Below are 19041 nucleotides of genomic sequence, written 5' to 3' on the forward strand. Positions count from 1 at the left end.
CTTTATTGATACAGGTTTCCTCTAATGTTAATTCTGCAGGTCTAAGACATTTGCTGTTACACGAAATATTGGGGATTTGGCTGCCAGTAAGATGACTCCAGTTCTTCTACCTGAAGCAGTGCCTGACATAATGAAGATATCCTTCAATGCAGATTCTGCATCAGGCGAGACTGATAACATCAGGGTAAATTATGTAGTGTCTGACTATTCTTTGGGGTCTTTTAATCAGTGGGACACCATTTCTTTTCTCCATAGGAAAATGTACAATTCATCTCTGACCAATGCTGCTTCACTCAAAATAAGTCAGGTTCAATCTAATAACACAAATAGCCCTATAGTAACATTATTTAAAAATCTAGAGTGTAATACATCAGACTTGCACACTTTTTCAAAAGCAAAAGCATTTTCTTTGGTAATTAATTTTACACTGCCATCTACAGGGTAGGTCCACAATCTTTAAAATACTTTGCAACCATTATGCAAGCATCACATTCCTGGGGCAGCCACAAATGTTCCACGAGACACTCCATTGCTCAACTTGTAGAGTCAAATTTAATGCTTATAAGCATCCTGATTCAAGGATGGATGGCAGTTTGTGTGTCAAGTCGAACGACTTCCTGAGCTACAGTTCTCCGTAAAAGCCAGTACAGGCTTTCTCTGATGGGCAGCATTGTGAAGGCATCATCGTGACAATTCATTCAGTGAAAGACTGACAGAGGTGAGGAATACACTGTCCTGTTCTGGTTTCATTGTTGTCCTGCAACTCTGAAGGGTTTTCAGATAAAATAAGAGGCAAACAGAGGATGAGTACAGCACTTTCCTATGGAGAAGTCAATAGGCAAAAGTACTGGCAGTGAGAGCAGTTTCCAATATCCTGGAACAAGCAAAGTTCTTCTGCTTTGTGCCTCTGTGCTGCCCTTCCTGAAGATTCAGCATTCCACAGCTATTCTTAAATGAACAGCAACTGAAAAATTCCACTCACTGGAGCATTTCCCAATATCGTTAGAATTTCCTTTGGAAAGAAAATACTAGCATTAAAATTCCAGTTTTTCAGTGGGGCTCATACAAGTTTAGAACCTTGTGAGACATGATAAACTGAGTAAAAAATTAATTGCAAACCTGTATTACATGTGAAATGAAAGCTTATGATTATGTGTCTTTAGCTATTTGCTTCATTGCTCCAGGAAATCATAGTTTTCATTTCATGGATTTGATTCTAATTTTAATTAATTTTAATTTGTTCTTCTGCAAGCATTGCTTAGCACATGTAATTCACATAGTTTTGAGGGGAAATTTCTAACATCTGATATGCTTTGACCGTCTAGTTCATACAGTCTCACATTCATGTCAGACCTCAACTGAGACAGAATTTTCATAGACATAGATGAAGGTTCTGTTGTTTGACCCAATCAAAAATCAAAGGAAAGAACTCCAGTCAGTCTAGAGCACACTCAGATTTATCAAAAACCTAAACTGTCTAATACTCCAGGAAAACAAAATTAAATATTTAGTATTAATTTGTGATATAATTTTCCATTCTTATAGCCTGAAGCTCTTTTTACACTAGATAGTCTAATCAAGTCATTCAGCTGATAATTTTGTCCAATTGAAAACCAAGTTGTCCTATGTCACAGCTTTACTATCTCAAATAAACTGGTTAATTCCTCCTGCAGAATACATGTAACTCTTACCGAATCATAACATGCAAGTAATCCTCTTACTGTTGTCCAGTTTAACTTGACATGTGTATTATCTAATAGGGCAGACAGTCTGCAGAAGACGGTTCGTTGGGAAATTCCTTTTCCTTTGGACGCTCTACTTCACGAAAAGAGCCATTTGTTCAGTCCAAGTGCTCCAATGCAAGTACATTTGGGGTTCAAGTGTGCATTGAGAGGAAAAGCATACATGCAGCATTTATCAAAAACATGCCTCTTTATTACCTAGTTGGAGAGCACGCCCTTAGAATAAGCCTCAAGCCGGGTAAATACAACTGTGCACAAAAAAGAAAGTAACAGGTGGGCGGGTGGGTGGGTAGGGGGTGTGTGTATATACACATATATATTTGTATATGTACATACATATCTTTTGTAACTTAAGTACCACTAAAACTACCATTAGACCTACGAGCCCTGCCAGTATTGGCAGCAGACTATGCTTGTAACAGGAATCCCTTTCTCCCCCACTCGTCTGAACAGCAATTTCCTACCTCTCCCAGCAATGCCACTCAGCATGGCCAGCGTCAAGCAGAGCTGATCTGTGCCTGCAGAGTGTGTCTGATGCATCCTGAATCATTGGATTTGGGATGCAAGCACAGAGCGATTGGACATGGGCAACAGATCTGATGCAGTGTCCTGCAGCTACACTCTAAAAACCCAGCCTCTTAAAGTGAATTATGGATTAACCCTGCCAGGATCTAGTCCTTAATGTCTTAATCTATGATCATAAGAAGTAAAAGCACAGCAGGCCACTGAATCTAGGTCTCCTAGTATCAAACTAATGGCCTAACCATTGGGTCATTCTTTACAATTCAAGAGCTGAGCCTCAATTCCTTTCTAATGCCTAATTCGCTATCCCATAGTGTTATCTAGTTACACAATCCAATTCACTTGACTTAAATCTGCTGATCATTCTGTTTATTGGCTTGAAAAGAATCTAGTATCATGCTAATATTTTAAAATTTGGTTATTGCCAGTATGTGCTTTAGCTATTACAGAAATTTTTTAACAAAAAGTTGCTCAATACCAAAAATAATCAATGAGCATATTTTCATTTGGGGAAGAATGGCTAAACAAATTAAAGCAAAAATTGGCTTATTCTATTATTCAGTTGCTAATACTAACAGTAATACTCATTGTTGGGCAATTTCAGTTTACACAGAGGCACCTATTGAAAAAATACAAGTCACAATTCAAGCAGGAGACAAAGCTCCTACAAAAATGGTACGTTTAGTAACATTTGAAGATCCAGAGGCACAAGTATCTTCCAGAAAAGAAGCAATTAAAAGAGTGAAGAAAATCCTTGATGATACTGATGACCAGGTACTGCTGTAAAAATCCACTTCTAGATTTGTGGGAGACATTCCGCAAAGCTTAGTTATTTATATTTCTTTTACTAAGTAGCTTCCTTTGTTTAGATAGTATACAAAAATTGGAAAAGACAGGCTTTTAGGTACACAAGTCTTTCTGCAGGTCTTTTGTTTGCATTCACCTCTTCTGCAGGTGAAGGACATTAGAAAGAGCAGGTTGGTTTTGTAGGTTTTTCTGAAAATCTCTTCTAAGACATAAAATAGCTGTCGTGGGCCCAAAAGGTAGTCTGTTCTTTTCAGCTACTGCAACTGTAGCAAAAAGGTACAACACCTACTTACACAACTTGCCCTGAGATAGTCCCAGCTACAGCACCGTCACTACCAACCTTAGTTACATGTAATTGTGTGATCAACAATTTCTACACATGTTCATTAACACAAAAGGGTTTGGGGTATTGTTTTACTTATGTGTGGGTTTAACACATTATGAATTTGCCTTATTGTGATGTATGGCAAGAATGCTGTCAGGCGTACATCTTCTCTTCTAAGGCAGCAGAGAGATTCATAGCTCTCTCTATCTGATTTTACTTATAGCCTTCTGCAGGAACACAAAAAAAATAATTTTGTTTTTCCAATGGTACCATTGACTAGGAGACAAGAAAATCCAGAAGTTCATCGTCCAGTGCCAGCAGCAGCAGGAGAAGTGCCCAGAGTACCACGAGCAGCCCCTACAGCAGTGACTCTGACAACAGAGCATCACAGGGAGGCACCCAGATAAATCTGAAAACGAGACAGTCCAAAGCCAAAGGAAAGAAATTCTACCCCTTTGGGGACAGCAGTGGTAGCAGCAGCAGCAGTAGTGGTAGCAGCAGCAGTAGCAGCAGCAAAAGCAGTAGCAGTAGCAGTAGTAGTGGTAGTAGTAGCAGCAAAAGCAGCAGTAGTAGCAGCAAAGGCAGTAGTAGCAGTAGTAGTAGTAGCAGCAAAAGCAGCAGTAGTAGCAGCAGTAGTAGCAGCAAAAGCAGTAGTAGTAGCAAAAGCAGTAGCAGTAGTAGCAGCAGCAAGGGCAGCAGCAGCAGTAGCAAAAGCAAGGGCAGCAGTGGTAGTAGCAGTAGTAGCAGCAAAAGCAGGAGTAGCAGCAGCAGCAAGGGCAGCAGCAATAGCAGCGCAGGTAGCAGCAACAGCAGCAGCAGCAGTAGCAAAGCATCTGGTATAAAGCCTAAGGCTAAGAAGCAGTCCAAGACCACACCATTTCCACAAGCCGGCGCTGCTGAAGGAGAGAGGAGTGTCGGTGAACAGAAGCATAAAACACAGAGTAGCAGCAGTAGCAGCAGAAGCACCAGCAGTGGCACCAGCAGTGAAAGTACTGGTGCTTCCCATCGCCACAGCAAATATGACAGACAAGCTGAGAAGAGACGTGTCAAGTCCCAATTTAATGGTCACAGTAGTTACAACATTTCTACAGAATGGGTAAGGTTTTCTAATGCTTTACTTCTGCTAGGAGGTGATCCTTACTGAGTTGTAGTTAATAACTTCTTTTGGAATTTTGCAGGAATATCACCTTCCAAAAGTATATCGGCTCCGCTTCAGGTCTGCTCGCATCCATTGGGTAGGTCCTTTATTCAAGTGCACATTCCCATGGTGGCTATAGTTGATATGATCAAGCATATTACTGAAGGGCTTTGTTTGGTTCATTTCACTTGAGCGTTCCATACTGTCTGATAACATTGACAATGGCCAAAATAAGCAGATTTATTACTAAAATACTATTACACTACATCCTTCTGTTGTTGCAGCACTCTCAATCCTCAAATTTGGGTCAGGACACCTTTGGGCAAGATGCTGTACAATGCAGCCAAGCTAAGTTAACAAAGATGGTGGGGGAAGTATAGAACAGCAGGATCTTATAATGGGAATAGCTGTGTCCACAGTTCTTAGGCAATCATGGCAAAATCATCAGGTATGTGGATTGTATCAGAAACCAGGCTCAGTATCCATTACGGCACAGAGGTATTTAAAGTACGTATTAGAAGTACAATAAAGTAGTGGCTTTTGTAGGTGTTACCTGTAAAGTTATTATGTATCCTGCTTGTGAAAGAGGAAGATGATTTACAGTGTTTTTAATTAAATCGTAATCTCTTTTTCATTTCTAAAAAATATGGATATATTTGACCACTTACTAAGCATCAGCTTTTATTTTCCCTAACGTTAGACCTGGACAATGTGATGTTGCCATTTGCAATCATTGTCTACGCTGCCTTCCTATCAGCAGAGAGGTCCAGGTGGATCCGAGGCACATTCCTACCCAACGTGTTTCATGTCTGCATATGATAATAAAAATAACACTCTAGATATGTTTAAGTCTGTCTGTTTCCTATAGAGGGAGGCTGATAGCTCTGATACTGATGTCTACACTGTAAAACTAGAGGCCACGTCACAGCTTTTTCACCTCTTTTTGTTTCATAGCATCCAGATCGTAAGATATCAAGCAGCTCATCGTCATCTTCCTCTGAGTTGGGAAGCAGCCACAGCAACAGCAGCAGCAGCGGCAGGAGCAGCAGGAGCAGCCGCCCAGGCGGCAGCAGCAGCAGCAGCAGCAGCAGCAGCAGCCACCGCCATGGAGAAAATGCTGGCCACAGCTCAAGGAGGAGCCACCCGAGCAGAGGAGTCAGCATCCACCACAGCTGTGGGTCCAGGCTGACGCGTGAGGTACCACTGACTGCGTGGTACAAACGAGCAGCCGGGCTTTGGTGGCTGCGGAGCAGAAACTGTAGATGTGGTGGCACGCTAACCAGCTGAGGTGGTTAGGCTCAGGAAGTATGCTGCAAGTCAAGTTTGTAAACTGAAAGTTAAAGTCCGCTGAGATATTTTCCCCCCACGAAAACATTTTTTCCAAATTCTCTTGGCTTCGGGGTTTTGTTTGCTGGTTTCTTGGATATGTTTTCCTTCGTTTCTAAAGGTGTTTGCAGTATGTGAAAGCCTGGATTTGGAAATTATAAATATTGAAGGGAATGGGGTTCTAAGTTAAAGGGGAAAGAATTTTCTTCTTCCTATGAAAGCCCAAAATGCAAAATAAATTGCATTAAGGTAAAAATGAGGAGGAAATAAACAGGCTTCATTTAAAGATTTTTTTTAACTTAAGTCCACCTAATTACTTTTAGATGTAGACCTGAAGTCATGAGTGCATGCAGAGTATAACTAAAATCAGACTCTCCATGGTTACTACTGGTTGGTAAATGTAAAGTCCCATTAAGGACAGATCATCTTTATCTTTATTACACACTTACTATTCTATAATTGTACTGAGCAAAGGTATCTACATAATAGAACAAATAGCTCTGCAAATGCAGGCAATGTCTATGGGAACTCTGCTAGTAAGAAGGATTTCAAAATAATCAGTTGGCATGAAGGAGCTGTAGTAGAGTAAAATACATTGTGAATGTGTATCCTGCTATGAAGATATCTAGTACATACTGTAGGCAGCTATTTGAAATATTAAAACAATGAACAAAATCTTACTACATGCATAAAGATAGTTTGGAAGAGTCTTGGATCCCTTATCAAAACAATCATGTCTTTGAAAATTCCTGGTAGTAATGAAATAATCAAGATTCCGACCAAATTTAACCTTAAATATTGGGGATATAGAAATACATACCACAAACTAAACTGATGAAGGACGAGGGCTGCTTCCTGCTATCAGCACACATAAACTGGACTGTAGGGTCTCCAGTGAATAGACAGAAATACTTAAGCACAGATGGTTGGGGCTTGTTTTTCAGCGCAACTTCCTGGGAGACGTAATTCCACCTGGCATTACGATTGTGGCACAGGCAGTAAGGAGTGACAACAGAAATCAAGGTTATCAAGCTACAGCATATGTTCGTTCTGATGCTGCCAAAGTTGATGTGCAACTAGTTGTGGTTCAGCTGGCTGAAACCAATTGGAAAGCATGTGCTGATGCTGTAATACTGCCTCTGAAAGCACAGGTAAGCACACAGGCAGCTTTGCCCAGAAAGACGTCTAAAAAGCCCAGAACACCTGCTGATTAGGAGAACTAAACAGGAAAAACATACATATTTTGAAATGTTTCACAAAGTTCGTGAAATTTCAGAAAATGTTCCCATCTTTTGCCAGTCTTTTGAATTAAAAATAAAATTAAAAAAAATTTTAAAAAAATAAAATAAAAAAAAATCCACTCAAAATCTGCCAAAAAAAGATATTGACTTTCAAGATACATCAAAATATGACCAGTAGGAGTATAAAAAATGTTTGAAAAATTGACTGCTTCTTTACTACCTATTTATTATTTGCTCTACCATGGTTTTCTTGTCTGGAAATCTGGCTGGTTTTTTCTATATAATTAATTTCAAAAGAATCATAACTCAAATGCATTTGAAATGTTGTATTTCTTAGGATTTATATGAAAAGATGGAAAAAGTAAAGTTGGGCAATAGATTGATGCCTGAGAGAGCATCATAAATGAAGGAACAGGTCTTTCCTTTTCTTTTTTTGCATCTCCCTGTGCTGCACTTCCCATGTGCCTTTTAACACGAGATCTTTGCAGAACAATTTACAAACCTCTGCTTTTCACAGCTGCAATTAACAAATTCAGCATGATATTTCAGTATTGAAAAAAGCAGGGTGGGGTTCAAATCAAGAGGTATTGGGGAAGGTTAATAGAAATTAAAGTGCAGTCTTCTTCTAGAAAAAAATACATATTGATTATGAAGTTACCAAGTCTAATGAAATGTCAGGAAATTGTGACAAACCTGATGTTTCAGGGGCTGCTTGGAGGCAGGAACATGCACATGTAGTTCTGCACAGCCTAGCAAAAGTCTTTTTCTATTATTATGCCTCAGATTTTTCCAGACGTAGTAAAACTTTCTCTGTGAGCCTATTTAGAGCAAAAGAAAGACTTGGACACATTAAGGATCAATGTGAAGTTTCAGGAAAGAAGAAAAGCTTGCATTTTGAAATGGTCAAGGGTGATTCTGTGATTCTTTTCTGAAATTCGGGTGACTGTTTCCCTGTTCATAAAGGCCAGACTGAGATGGGGCAAGGAGTGCCGGGACTACAGGATAGCAGCCATGGCTACCACAGGCCAACTGGCAAGGAAGCCGGCCGTGCAGCTGAAGGTGCAATGGGGAAATCTTCCATCCTGGATAAAAAAAACAAGCACAGCGTATGTAATTCGTTCTTTCCTAATTTGTTAATTTGCCTTTCTTACACTAGTTGGCTTCATAAAAACACTGAAAGAATTGGATAAAATTTTTCAACCCAAACATGTCTGGGGGTATTTTTGGATGGAAAACACAAGTTCAATGGCACAAAAGTATTTTGTGAATCTGTTCTACTTTCTCCACGTTTCATATTAAAAGATATCCCCCAAATATTTAAAAACTTGACAGGCTTAATTTCATTTTCCATATTAAATGATTTGATATTTCAGTTCAAAATGCCTTTTTTTTCTGTAACGCTCTTCTATTCCGTCTCAGAAAATACCCAGTTAAAATGAGCAAAATAAAACCAATGTGTTTCCTCTGGATAAAATCAACCATTTAATTTGATCTAAAGTATTATTTCTTTGACTTTTCAGTTCCTCCTGATTTTTCAGAACTGCCACCAGTCCTCATCCTCCCATGACTGCTTTTGCTCACCTACCTGAGTTGTTTGTCACATCTTGTTTATATCTAGATTCATGCAATACGTTCCTGGTGCAGCACTCGTGTTGGGCTTCTCAGAAGCACATCAGAGAAATCCATCTCATGAATTCATAGTAAGGGTAGCTGCAACATCTCCACGAACAATTGATACAGTAATTAAAGCTCCTGGGGTACGTGTCAATTTTTATTTTCCTTTTCCTTACCTTGAATGGATTTTCAACTAATAACATTTTGATACTAAATGTAAAGGGAAAAAAAAGCAAAACATTCCCCTTTAGAGAAGGTGCTATATACCTGACTAAATTACATGGGTCTTGAAATACATACAAGAGTACTCTTGATTTTTTGCTGCTTTGGTGCAATAAGTTGAATATCAGATTGTAGTCAAATACCTTATTTCCATGCTGAGAACAGCACTTAGGCCCAAATTGTCTCAAGTACGACTGCTCTGCACTCACACCTTTATTCATTTTACCCAGTGTGACTAGTTCTGTGGCATGTATAGGGGTCTCAGAGCAGATAATGGAGCCCTTGAGAACACCTCGCCCTCCATTGCAACCATGAACGGCATCTATCTGTGTTGGGCTTCACATGTGGCTGCAAGTGGGACTCAAGTCCCACATCTGCAGCAGCCATGCTTATGAGACAGGTCCATCAGGTTATGACAGCCACAAATACAACTCTGCCTTAACCAAACTGCAGTAGTTAGTTACACTCTCAGAGCAGTTTGCACAGGCTGGATCTGAAGAATCCCACTGATTAATTGGTCCTTGTCCACCAAATCCCTATGCACTGCTTTGAAAAATTTCCCCTGTGGATCTCTGGCAAATTAATAACAGCTAGCTATTCATACACAGAGAAATTAGTGTGTCTTTAACCTTCCATGGTGCTTCAGTTTTGCGGGGTCTTTAATATATGATAATGAAGAAGTAGGCACACTAGGCATTAATTTGATTCTCTTGGTAAATGTAATTTGTGGCTACAGTGAGGCATCTTACCCCAATGTTCATCATGCCAGTTTTCAGCTTGTAATGGATGCTGTTCACTTTTCCAGACACATCCATCAACTTACTCAGTTACTTAACTTGTTACTTTATTTTTTAAGAAGTGACTTAATTATCACTTAAACTTCATCTATGTCAGTTGCTTTCCAATGTCCTTAACAATTTCTCAAAAAGTCAAGTGTGACTAGAAGAGAAGACAGTGATTCCTCACAAAAGCTTAAGGTTTGGGTGCATCCTGGGGAGACTAACACAAATGCAGTTGTATAAATACATCTTCAAGACATTTTTTTCCAAGAGTCTTTTTTTGTTTGCAGTCATATCTTGAGCAATATGGTTCAATTTATCTTAATGTATTTTCATTTCTGCTTTTTCAGGTAACACTTTACTATCAGGCACTCCGAATACCATTCACTCTGCCCTTAGGCCCATCTCCAACTTACAAGACTCGAGATATCACTGCCTGGAATTTATTTCCTGAAATAGCTTCACAAATAGCACAAGAAGATCAATGTAAATATTACTTATATGCTTGTCTCATGAATAAGCAATGCTTGCAGATCCGTCCTCTGCTATGACTGGGCCTTGCCTTTCCTTGTAGTGGTCTTATAGGGAAGTATAGCGTCTCTAACCCCGCTTCCTCAACAGCTCATTCCTTCACTTAGAAGCATGTTTGCTGGCAGGTGAAAGAAGAGACTTCAAACTGATGTAAATATTCAGAGTTCGGGAATCACTCCTATCTGCAAGGACTAGAGATTGTCTTTTGCCCCTTCTAAGAAGGTGCCATCTCTGCATTGAGATGCATCAGATGGTGGGTACGAGACAGATCATGTATTTTCTGGTCTCTATTTTCTTCAAAAAAGAGTCATGTGAGTCTTAGCTGGTTGGTGCCTAGCACTTCTGTGGGCAATGTGAACTACTTTTTATAATGGTTAGTTACTATTTTTAGTTTCTCAAGAATTTGGTACATTTTAGTCCTTGTTAGCTTGAGTTTTGTGTTTAGCGTGTAATCAAAATCAATATTAGTATAGTCTCTAGATAGAGTTATTCTGTAGTTCTAGCCTGTCCTTACAGTCTCTGGCAGCATTGAAAGCTTCTGCCAAGGAGATGATGAAGTTTCTTTCCTGTTTGCTGGGTAGTTTGATCCCATAGAGGTGGCTTTCAATACTTTGCAGCAACACGTATGCTGTTGCCACATCTGCCATTTCTTTTCTGGTTTTGTTTTGCAGCCACATGTGAAGTCAGAGAGGGAGATTTCAAAACATTTGATCACTTGAGCCGTACATATTCTTTCAATAAAAACTGCAACCTGATAGTGGTCCAAGACTGTACTGAACACCCAAAATTCATCATTACTACAAGAAAGGTTGATCCTCAGTCTTCCTCAAGAGAGGTTCACATAAATACAACCTCAGCGTAAGTGTGGTTTATCCTGAGGTTTCAGGAATTAGGTATAAAGTTTCAGGGAGTTAGTTGGGGGATGGGAGATGTCTAGCTCCTAGGTGAAACTGGTTTGCAATCAGATATGTGGGGAAACACAGGATTTCCAGAAGGAATCCTTATCTGAGACTCTTTGGTTTAGTTGCTTTTGTCTTCAAGGCACCATTGTCTGATAACATGCTCATTAAGTCCCCACTCTGTCTTTTCTTTAAATGTTGAATCTCAAAACCTAAAGTCCCAATGAATTTTGGACTTTGGAAAGAAAACAGAATATTCATTCATTCATTCAAAATTCAGATATTCAAATTGGTTCTTTCCTAGCTTTGGTCACAAATATCTCTACTTTTCACATTTTAAATTAACCACTAGTTTCTTCCTTTTTTTTTTTTTCTTTTTCTGAAGGAACATCACAATCTGTCCTGCCGCAAATTCATCTCTCCTTGTGGCATGCAATGAAGAACCAGTTCTATCACACAGTGGAGTTTCTGAGTATGAAAAAGGTAAGCTGTGATACCCACTTTTCCAGGAGTGACCTGGAAATTAAATACCTTCAAGACATTTTTATAAATTCCACAGAAAAATCTCAATGTAAAGAAAACACAAGTGGGATTAATTCAAAGAAAAACTGGAGACTTTACTTTCTCAAGATTTATATTGACTTATGTTCCTCTGTCCTATAGTATATACATTCTTACTTTCCTCCAGCATAACTGACAGGTAAATAAAGCCCTTTCTTATATATCTATGGTATGTACAGGTTGGTGATTGTTTAGAAAAATTTCTTGTTATAGTCACAGTTAGATGCTTTGGTTCAGATATTTAGCTGGAGCACCACCAATGTCCTTATCATTTTGAGACTTAGCAGACTGGATACGAAAGTCAATTCCAAAATAGGGAACAGCAGTAGGGTATTTTTACAAATGAAGAGATAATTTATTCTATTTTTGCTTTCTCTCTCCACAAAAAAAAAAAAAATATTCCAACTGTAGCAGCAAAAGGACCATTGTGAAGGAAAATGCATTATGGTGTATTTTGTGCTACTCAGTTTCTCCATTAATTTGAAATTAAGCAGATCACCTTATGATTCACTATCTTTTTACAGACAATGTTAAAATTTATAAAAATGGAAAAACAGTTAGTGTGGAAGTTCCAACACACGGACTGAAGAATGTGACTTTTGATGGTGTGATCCTTAAGGTATTGGGCTTACTTTCAAGGTTACTACTTTCTTTCTGTTTAGTACCTTGGCAGTGTAACAGACCAACACTTCAGTATTCACTACAAAGATGTGCTATTTTATAGGTTACTGTAGCTTCATGGATGAGAGGAAAGACCTGTGGAGTTTGTGGAAATAATGACAGAGAAAAGCACAATGAACTCCTAATGCCAAATCATAAGCTGGCACACAGCTGTTCTGCTTTTGTTCATTCATGGATATTGCTAGAAGAAACCTGCTCTGGTGGTGAGTAGCTCTGAAAACACTTTATGCTTGGGGAGAATGTGATTTTACTTTTCCTCTGCCAATAGTGAGAAAATATTTTTTTTAAAAGCATCAGATATCTTTTACTTAGAAAAGACAATAACGATATATGTCCATTTTAACTTCATTAACCACTGACTGTTTAAAACACTGCCTGTGAATATAGGGAATATATACTACAGCAAAAGTCTTTGTTTCATGTGCAGTTCAATGTTAAATAATTGATTCTACTATAATTTCTTACACTGAGTAGCTTTTTTCTTGGAGAGACAAAATCAGGCCTAATCTTGCTCCCACTGAAAAAAGTGTGATTTTCACCACTGAATCAAAGCCGTTTCAGCTGTTGTCTGCAGCCTTAATTTACTCAGACAAGTTGCAGACTATGAATGCAGTGTCAGATCTTAAGTTTATGTAAATTTTCAGAGTGCACAACAAAGTTTCATTTTTGTTCTGCACCATCTGAGGGTGCAATCTCAGGGAAATATTTAGAAATACTGCTAAAGTAATAGAGCTTCCTCTCACATGTAGCTGGAAAAATAATGATGGCCTCCCATAACATCAATACAGTTTTGTTTTGTAGGTCTCCATTTACCTTGGACCTGAGATAACTTTATTGAAGTTAATGGTTGTTTTCTCCTTGACTTCAGTGGCAGCAGAATTGTACTTATCTGTGTGTCAGGAAACGGAGTCATAGCTGGGATCCTGTTAAGTTACATTATACCTTTCTAGTGAGATAATTGCAGCATTATAAAAATCATCCAATACAAAAATTATCCTTGATGTTATTATATAAATGCTGCCTTTTTTTTTATCCATTCACTACAGTTGACATTTTTCCTAATGCAATGAAGTAGCCATTGTGCTTGCAGTATCTATTCTTAATAGCTTTCAGACATGAGAGGTTATTTTCTGTGTATTATGTAGTTCTAAAAAACTGGGTATACACGATTCCATTTGGGTTATATTGTGCAATTAGATTTTTAAAATAGCTCCCCTTTCAGACTCTTTCCTCTAACCCCCAACTTATTATCATCCTATCTCGATAACCTCGCTACTGTGAAAATGGTTTGTCAGGCACCTGTGTTTTAATAAAAGCTGAAGAGAAAATACAGACCTTTATTATTGCAAGGATCGATTGGGATTTATTTCTACAATTTTAACTACCTTTCCTTTTCCTCTTAGGGTGCAAGCTGCAGCGCAGTTATGTGAAGCTGAATCGAAAGCCTACTATTGATGGAGAGGAATCTACGTGCTACTCTGTTGACCCAGTACTGAAATGTATGAAAGACTGTACTCCAATCGAAAAAACTTCAGTTAAGGTTGGCTTCCACTGTTTCCCAAGAGGTATGATATTTTTCTCTCTCTGTGTCACGTACTGTAGGAGCTCTGTCAGAGCACTCAAAAGAACAAAACACAGCACAGCCACGCACAGACCTGTATTGCTCTGGCTCCTCTCTGAGCTGCTGTTTTTAATCCCATTAGTATTTGCTATAACCACTGACAGTACTGGCCAGCTAAAAGCTAGTTTAGATGATGGCAGGTAGCATCATCTGAGAAAAACATTTGAGGTGGTAAAAGGGGCAGCAGTGATCGATAAAATTTTTTTCACGTTTTCAGGATCTCCATAAAGTTGAGATAAGCAAGAGTGAGTCCTTTTATGCACATTACAGCCTGCAATTTTGTGAAGACCAGGGCAAGCCGGGCAGTTGAAAGTCAGTCAAGTAGTGTGACATGACTGCTGTGATTAGGCTGCCATGCTATGCCACTGTGCAATACATCAGCAAAAAACACATTGCTGAAATGTTCTCTAGATTGTTGCAAAAAAAGGTTTGTTTTTGAAGGTATTTTATACACACACAATCGTGCCCCAGATTTTTAAAAATACTGTGCCTTTTTCTCCTTTCACTTATACCAATTTGTCATGGATGTGGTGCATTGTCTAACACAGGTTCACACTGAAGTTATGTAAGCATGAGAGGAGAATCCAGCCTGGAACATACAGATATTTCTGGTGCATTCCTTCCTAAATCTTTTAATGAGTTACACAGTACATATATACCTTAGAGGGAAACCTACCATTAGGGAGTATCTACTGAAGTGGTCTGTTCTCCGTGTTAACCATTGTTGGCCAAATCCATTGTTAGCTGGGATAATCCAGTGTAGTTTCACTGAAGCCAATGGACCCATGTTGAATAATACTGGAGAGGAACAGAGTATTTTATGTCTGATTTTAAACAACATCCTATGTAGAACTTTGTACTTTGCTCATGTTATTAATATCTGTAATGAGTATCTGTCTATAACAGTCAACCATCTACAACAGCCTATTCAACAAGTAGCACAGAGAGAGTGCTAATAGTTTTCTGATGGCTCCCTGAGATGTGAATAGATGCATCCTTTTATGAAAAGAAAAACCCACCCTCAACAAAAAAACCTTCCAAAATCTTGTCATATCCATGTTTCACAGATTTCTTTTGTGTGTCCAAGTCTGTATCTCTGAAATGTCACCACCCCAGGCCACTCACAGCCTCAGAATATTAGGCTATAATAAAGCTGTCTCATTCTCTCACAAAAATGTGTGAGAAAAGAGGAAAATCAGAAAAAAAGATATGTTAGTTGTCACAGCCAGTGCTGCTTTTACAGCAACTGCTGGCTTCTCTGGTTCATTTACTGAACCAGAGACTAGGAAGTCTGCTAGCAGCACTCCTAATCAAGGGCTTTTTTATTTATTTTTCCTGAGGAGAAGGAGGAGGAGGGGAAAAAGGAGGAGGAGGGGGAGGAGGAGGAGGAGGAGGAGGAAGGGAAAAGATGCCATTTGTGGTTTTTTAGCAAGGCAATTGCTTTTCCTCAGGCTAAGGATCAATAGGAATACAAGGCCAGCCCTTAAAAACTGTTCTTTTTCTTTCTTTGTTCGATGACTTGGAGAAGAAGCAGAAACAAAATTCTCATCTTTCTCAAGCTGAGAACATGTATTTGCATACACTGAACAAAGAGCCTTTCTCAGCTCTTTATATGAGAAGTCAGACCTGACAGTCTGCTGTTTCAGAAGAGAGGGACCCCATCACTGTCACCAGTGGAGCAAGGATAAAATGAAGTACAAGGATGCACAATTTTCCCTGTTGTCCTCAAATCAGTGAGACTGTAGTCTTAAGATCTTGACTGAGGCAGATGTCACTCCAAGTTTAAGTCCACATATTGGTTCACATTTCAAACAGGCCACAAGCCCTACCCATAGGGGTTGTAGTTACTCAGCCATGATCCAGTTTGCCGAGGGATATACTTCCTACATGGATATGAATGTGATCAGACCCACAGTGTGTCCAAGAGTAAGAGACATAACAAGCATTAATGTATATAAAAAACAGAACTCAGACATTTTATAGCATTTCTCATTTCACAGCTTGAACATATTATATATTTTGAAAAAGCATCTCCAGCACCTTTCTGGGAAATATTTATTATCCAGTTTATTATGCAAAACCTGTGCTTCAGGTTGGACAGTAATTTAGCCAAAGAGAATGTTAGCATTTCAGGAGATAAGTGACTGATACAACCTGAACCCATACAGTGCTCTCCAGATTTCCCCGTGATGAGAGGTGGCATGTTATAAATGTATTGTCCAACTGAGGGATAAAACAAATGGAGGTAAAATTATGAAAGCTTTACCCATTCTCATTACACAAACTTAATCTGAATGGATGTCCTAATATTCTTCCAGATGCAATGATAAACCTCCAACTACCTAAGAATATTTATTGGGAGGATGAATATCATTATTCCATTTAGATTATTTCAGCATTAAGGGATATGGCTTATTCAAGCTGCTGTTGATAAAGCAGTGTGGTAAGGTTAATACTGCAACTGACAATGCTCTGCCAGATTTCACAATATATGGGAAACTTTAATTAGAAGTTTATGAACCTCTGAAAATTCTCCAAAGGGCTTATCCTTCAGAATGAACTTCGACAAATAGTCAGCTGAAATACACAGTGATATGCAGCACTAACATAAAAAGAGATTGCTGATGTGTATTGGTATGTGGTGGTCTTACATAGACAGTGGCTACCTCCAGCACTTTTACAGCTGCCTGCCTGTTGTCTTTGTGCTTCATGAAATGTTATTCATTTTGGTTTTAGGGAAGTACTATAGTAATTATATCATGGATGAAACTCCTGCTCCAAGTCAATGAGTCAGTAAGATGTCAGTTGTGGGGGCAGAATTTCATTCTTTACTTGATGAGGGAGTTGGCAGCCATCAAAACAGTGTTTCCTTGAAATGTGTTAATTTGCTTGATGCTAGTTAACAATGGCTTTGCTCTTCTGACAGATACTGCTGTAAGCCTGCTGGAATGGCAGAGAAGCAGCGACAAGAAATCTGCATCTGAGGATGTTGTGGAGTCTGTGGATGCTGACATTGATTGTACCTGCACTGGCGACTGTAGTTAAGCTAAATGCTTTAGTGTTGTGCTATAGACATACTATACAAATAATTGAATAGCTGGAAAGATAAGAAGGGAATGTAATAGCTGTAGTAAAATATTTAAAAATGTGCTTGAAGAAAATAAGCCTACTGCACTGCAACCAAAGTCAAAAGCATTAAGTACAGTCTGCACTGCTTAATAAATATGTTGTTCATTAAATAAGTATTCATGTGGTCTCTCTATTTTTCCCTATCAACAAAACAATCAGACCAACTATAATATTATCCAGAAATTCTGCTTCCTTTTATCTGAAATATAATTACAGCTGTCCTCTCTTAAAATTATGTTCAGTAGGTGATGAAAGGAAAACATCATTACAGCTACTGCTAACATTCCATTGTGCAAAGAATTTCATATTTAGCATACTAAAGACACAGTAAGCATTTGTTTTCTTTTATGTTTTCTGGTAAAGAGCAAAGTCTGTTCTTGGAACCGTTCTGCAAAAAAAATACATTTTACTCCCAGCAAGACCATTAGCCTTAGTACATTCTACAAAGGAATGAATTGGACTGCTAAACTCCCACTGTAGCTTTCTAGAGAGCTATAGTGTGTGACACAGTCCCCATTTTCATTTAAATTTCAATGGATGTGCTGTTGCTTCGTGAGCTAAAGGTATGAATAGGAACTTTTTTTTGGTTTACCATCTCCTATTGTATATCTATGAAAATGATGCCTTCAAAAACTTCAGGGAACAATAATACATCAGGTAGCATTCCAAATACTCCAAAAAAGTAGTATATAGAAAAATATGGAAGATCAATAGCATCATAAAGCTAAAATAAAGTACAAGCAGGACAGTTAGACTGTGTTTAACCAGTGAAGTGTCAATCTGCTAGCTTTCACTAGGCCTATGCAGAAAGGCAATTCACTCCTACCCCAGGGGACCAGGAATAGGTGGCACCTTCAAACCCCGAGCAACAGTACAATATCTCTTCACCTTGTACATGAATCAGCCGTGCAGTGAGCCGTGATACATTTTCCATAACAGGCAATAGCAGCCAGCATGCCCTTCCAGAGAACCCTTAAGCATGGGCAAGGTACTGCTGAACCCAAATGCTGCCAGGAAACTGTCTTTAAAGAAAATAATTTTCTTTCTAACTAAAAACCGAGCTATCAGAAAGACGATTGAAGACTAAATAGCTGAACAATTACAGAATAACATTTCTCAGTAATTTTCTTTCAAAAGCAGAAACATGAGTAATGTTTAGTACTCCTTTCACTCTCTCTCAAGTTGCAGCTTGCTACCAACTTGAAGTTAGAGAAGACCGGGTTCTTTCTCGGTGTACTGCACTTCATTACTTCCAGAAGAAAGTAAGTCATTATGAGTTTGTTCAAACCAGGGCTCAGTAGGCTGAGCCCTGACGCCTGGTGCATACCCTGTGGCAAGCATGTTTGCCTCTGCCCCTAAGCGTCTCTCCCGAGGATAACCTACAGAGGGCAAAAAGGGGTTACCTGCCTCCTTCCCTTCACCCAGCCTTAATGTAGTCCGTATGGTGTATTTGAGAACCTTCATGTGTAGTGGGTCTATATGCAGATAGCCAGAGCTCTATTCAACAGCTGTTTTTCATGCAAGTATGTTCAAACTAAGACCAGTAACATGAGTTCTTGCACTGTGTTTTTATTCGTAATAAAGCATTCACAAATTCCCTGTACAAAAGCTGTGTTTTGCTAACTCGTCAGAAGTACTACACTGCAAAAAGGGTAGCCCCAAACAAGAAGGGAGATGAAGACTATTGCATTCCATTTTCCTTTAAAAATCACACTAATATTACACCTGGAGAGCCCTTTTTTTCCTGGTATTGTTTTCACTGTGGCTTATGGGAGATTTGCCATTGACTTTTCGTAGGATCAGGCTGTCATCTTTAATCCAACACCTTTATCTTTAATCCGCTTGTTTACAAGAGAGAAACTTTTGCCAGTCAACCACTTCAGATAAGACAAAGGTAGTAGTG

The 19041-nt window shown here is 38.9% G+C and overlaps 1 protein-coding gene across 1 annotated transcript in view; it reads left to right on the plus strand.

Moving 5' to 3' along the window:
• Positions 1 to 17128, plus strand: part of LOC128148046 (vitellogenin-1-like) — a 43343-nt gene extending 26215 nt beyond the window's left edge. Inside the window, exons 20-37 of the mRNA XM_052801441.1 lie at positions 40 to 184; positions 1761 to 1980; positions 2869 to 3038; positions 3677 to 3935; positions 3978 to 4142; positions 4194 to 4492; positions 4575 to 4631; positions 5489 to 5731; positions 6805 to 7011; positions 8065 to 8207; positions 8720 to 8858; positions 10067 to 10202; positions 10919 to 11105; positions 11532 to 11629; positions 12232 to 12326; positions 12432 to 12591; positions 13792 to 13953; positions 16936 to 17128. Of these exons, the coding sequence (XP_052657401.1) occupies positions 40 to 184; positions 1761 to 1980; positions 2869 to 3038; positions 3677 to 3935; positions 3978 to 4142; positions 4194 to 4492; positions 4575 to 4631; positions 5489 to 5731; positions 6805 to 7011; positions 8065 to 8207; positions 8720 to 8858; positions 10067 to 10202; positions 10919 to 11105; positions 11532 to 11629; positions 12232 to 12326; positions 12432 to 12591; positions 13792 to 13953; positions 16936 to 17054 (3004 nt within the window). The 3' untranslated portion in view covers positions 17055 to 17128. The remainder of the gene's footprint in view (positions 1 to 39; positions 185 to 1760; positions 1981 to 2868; positions 3039 to 3676; positions 3936 to 3977; positions 4143 to 4193; positions 4493 to 4574; positions 4632 to 5488; positions 5732 to 6804; positions 7012 to 8064; positions 8208 to 8719; positions 8859 to 10066; positions 10203 to 10918; positions 11106 to 11531; positions 11630 to 12231; positions 12327 to 12431; positions 12592 to 13791; positions 13954 to 16935) is intronic.
• Positions 17129 to 19041: the final 1913 nt, after the last annotated feature.

Source organism: Harpia harpyja, chromosome 11, assembly GCF_026419915.1.
Source record: "Harpia harpyja isolate bHarHar1 chromosome 11, bHarHar1 primary haplotype, whole genome shotgun sequence".
NCBI lineage: Eukaryota > Metazoa > Chordata > Aves > Accipitriformes > Accipitridae > Harpia > Harpia harpyja.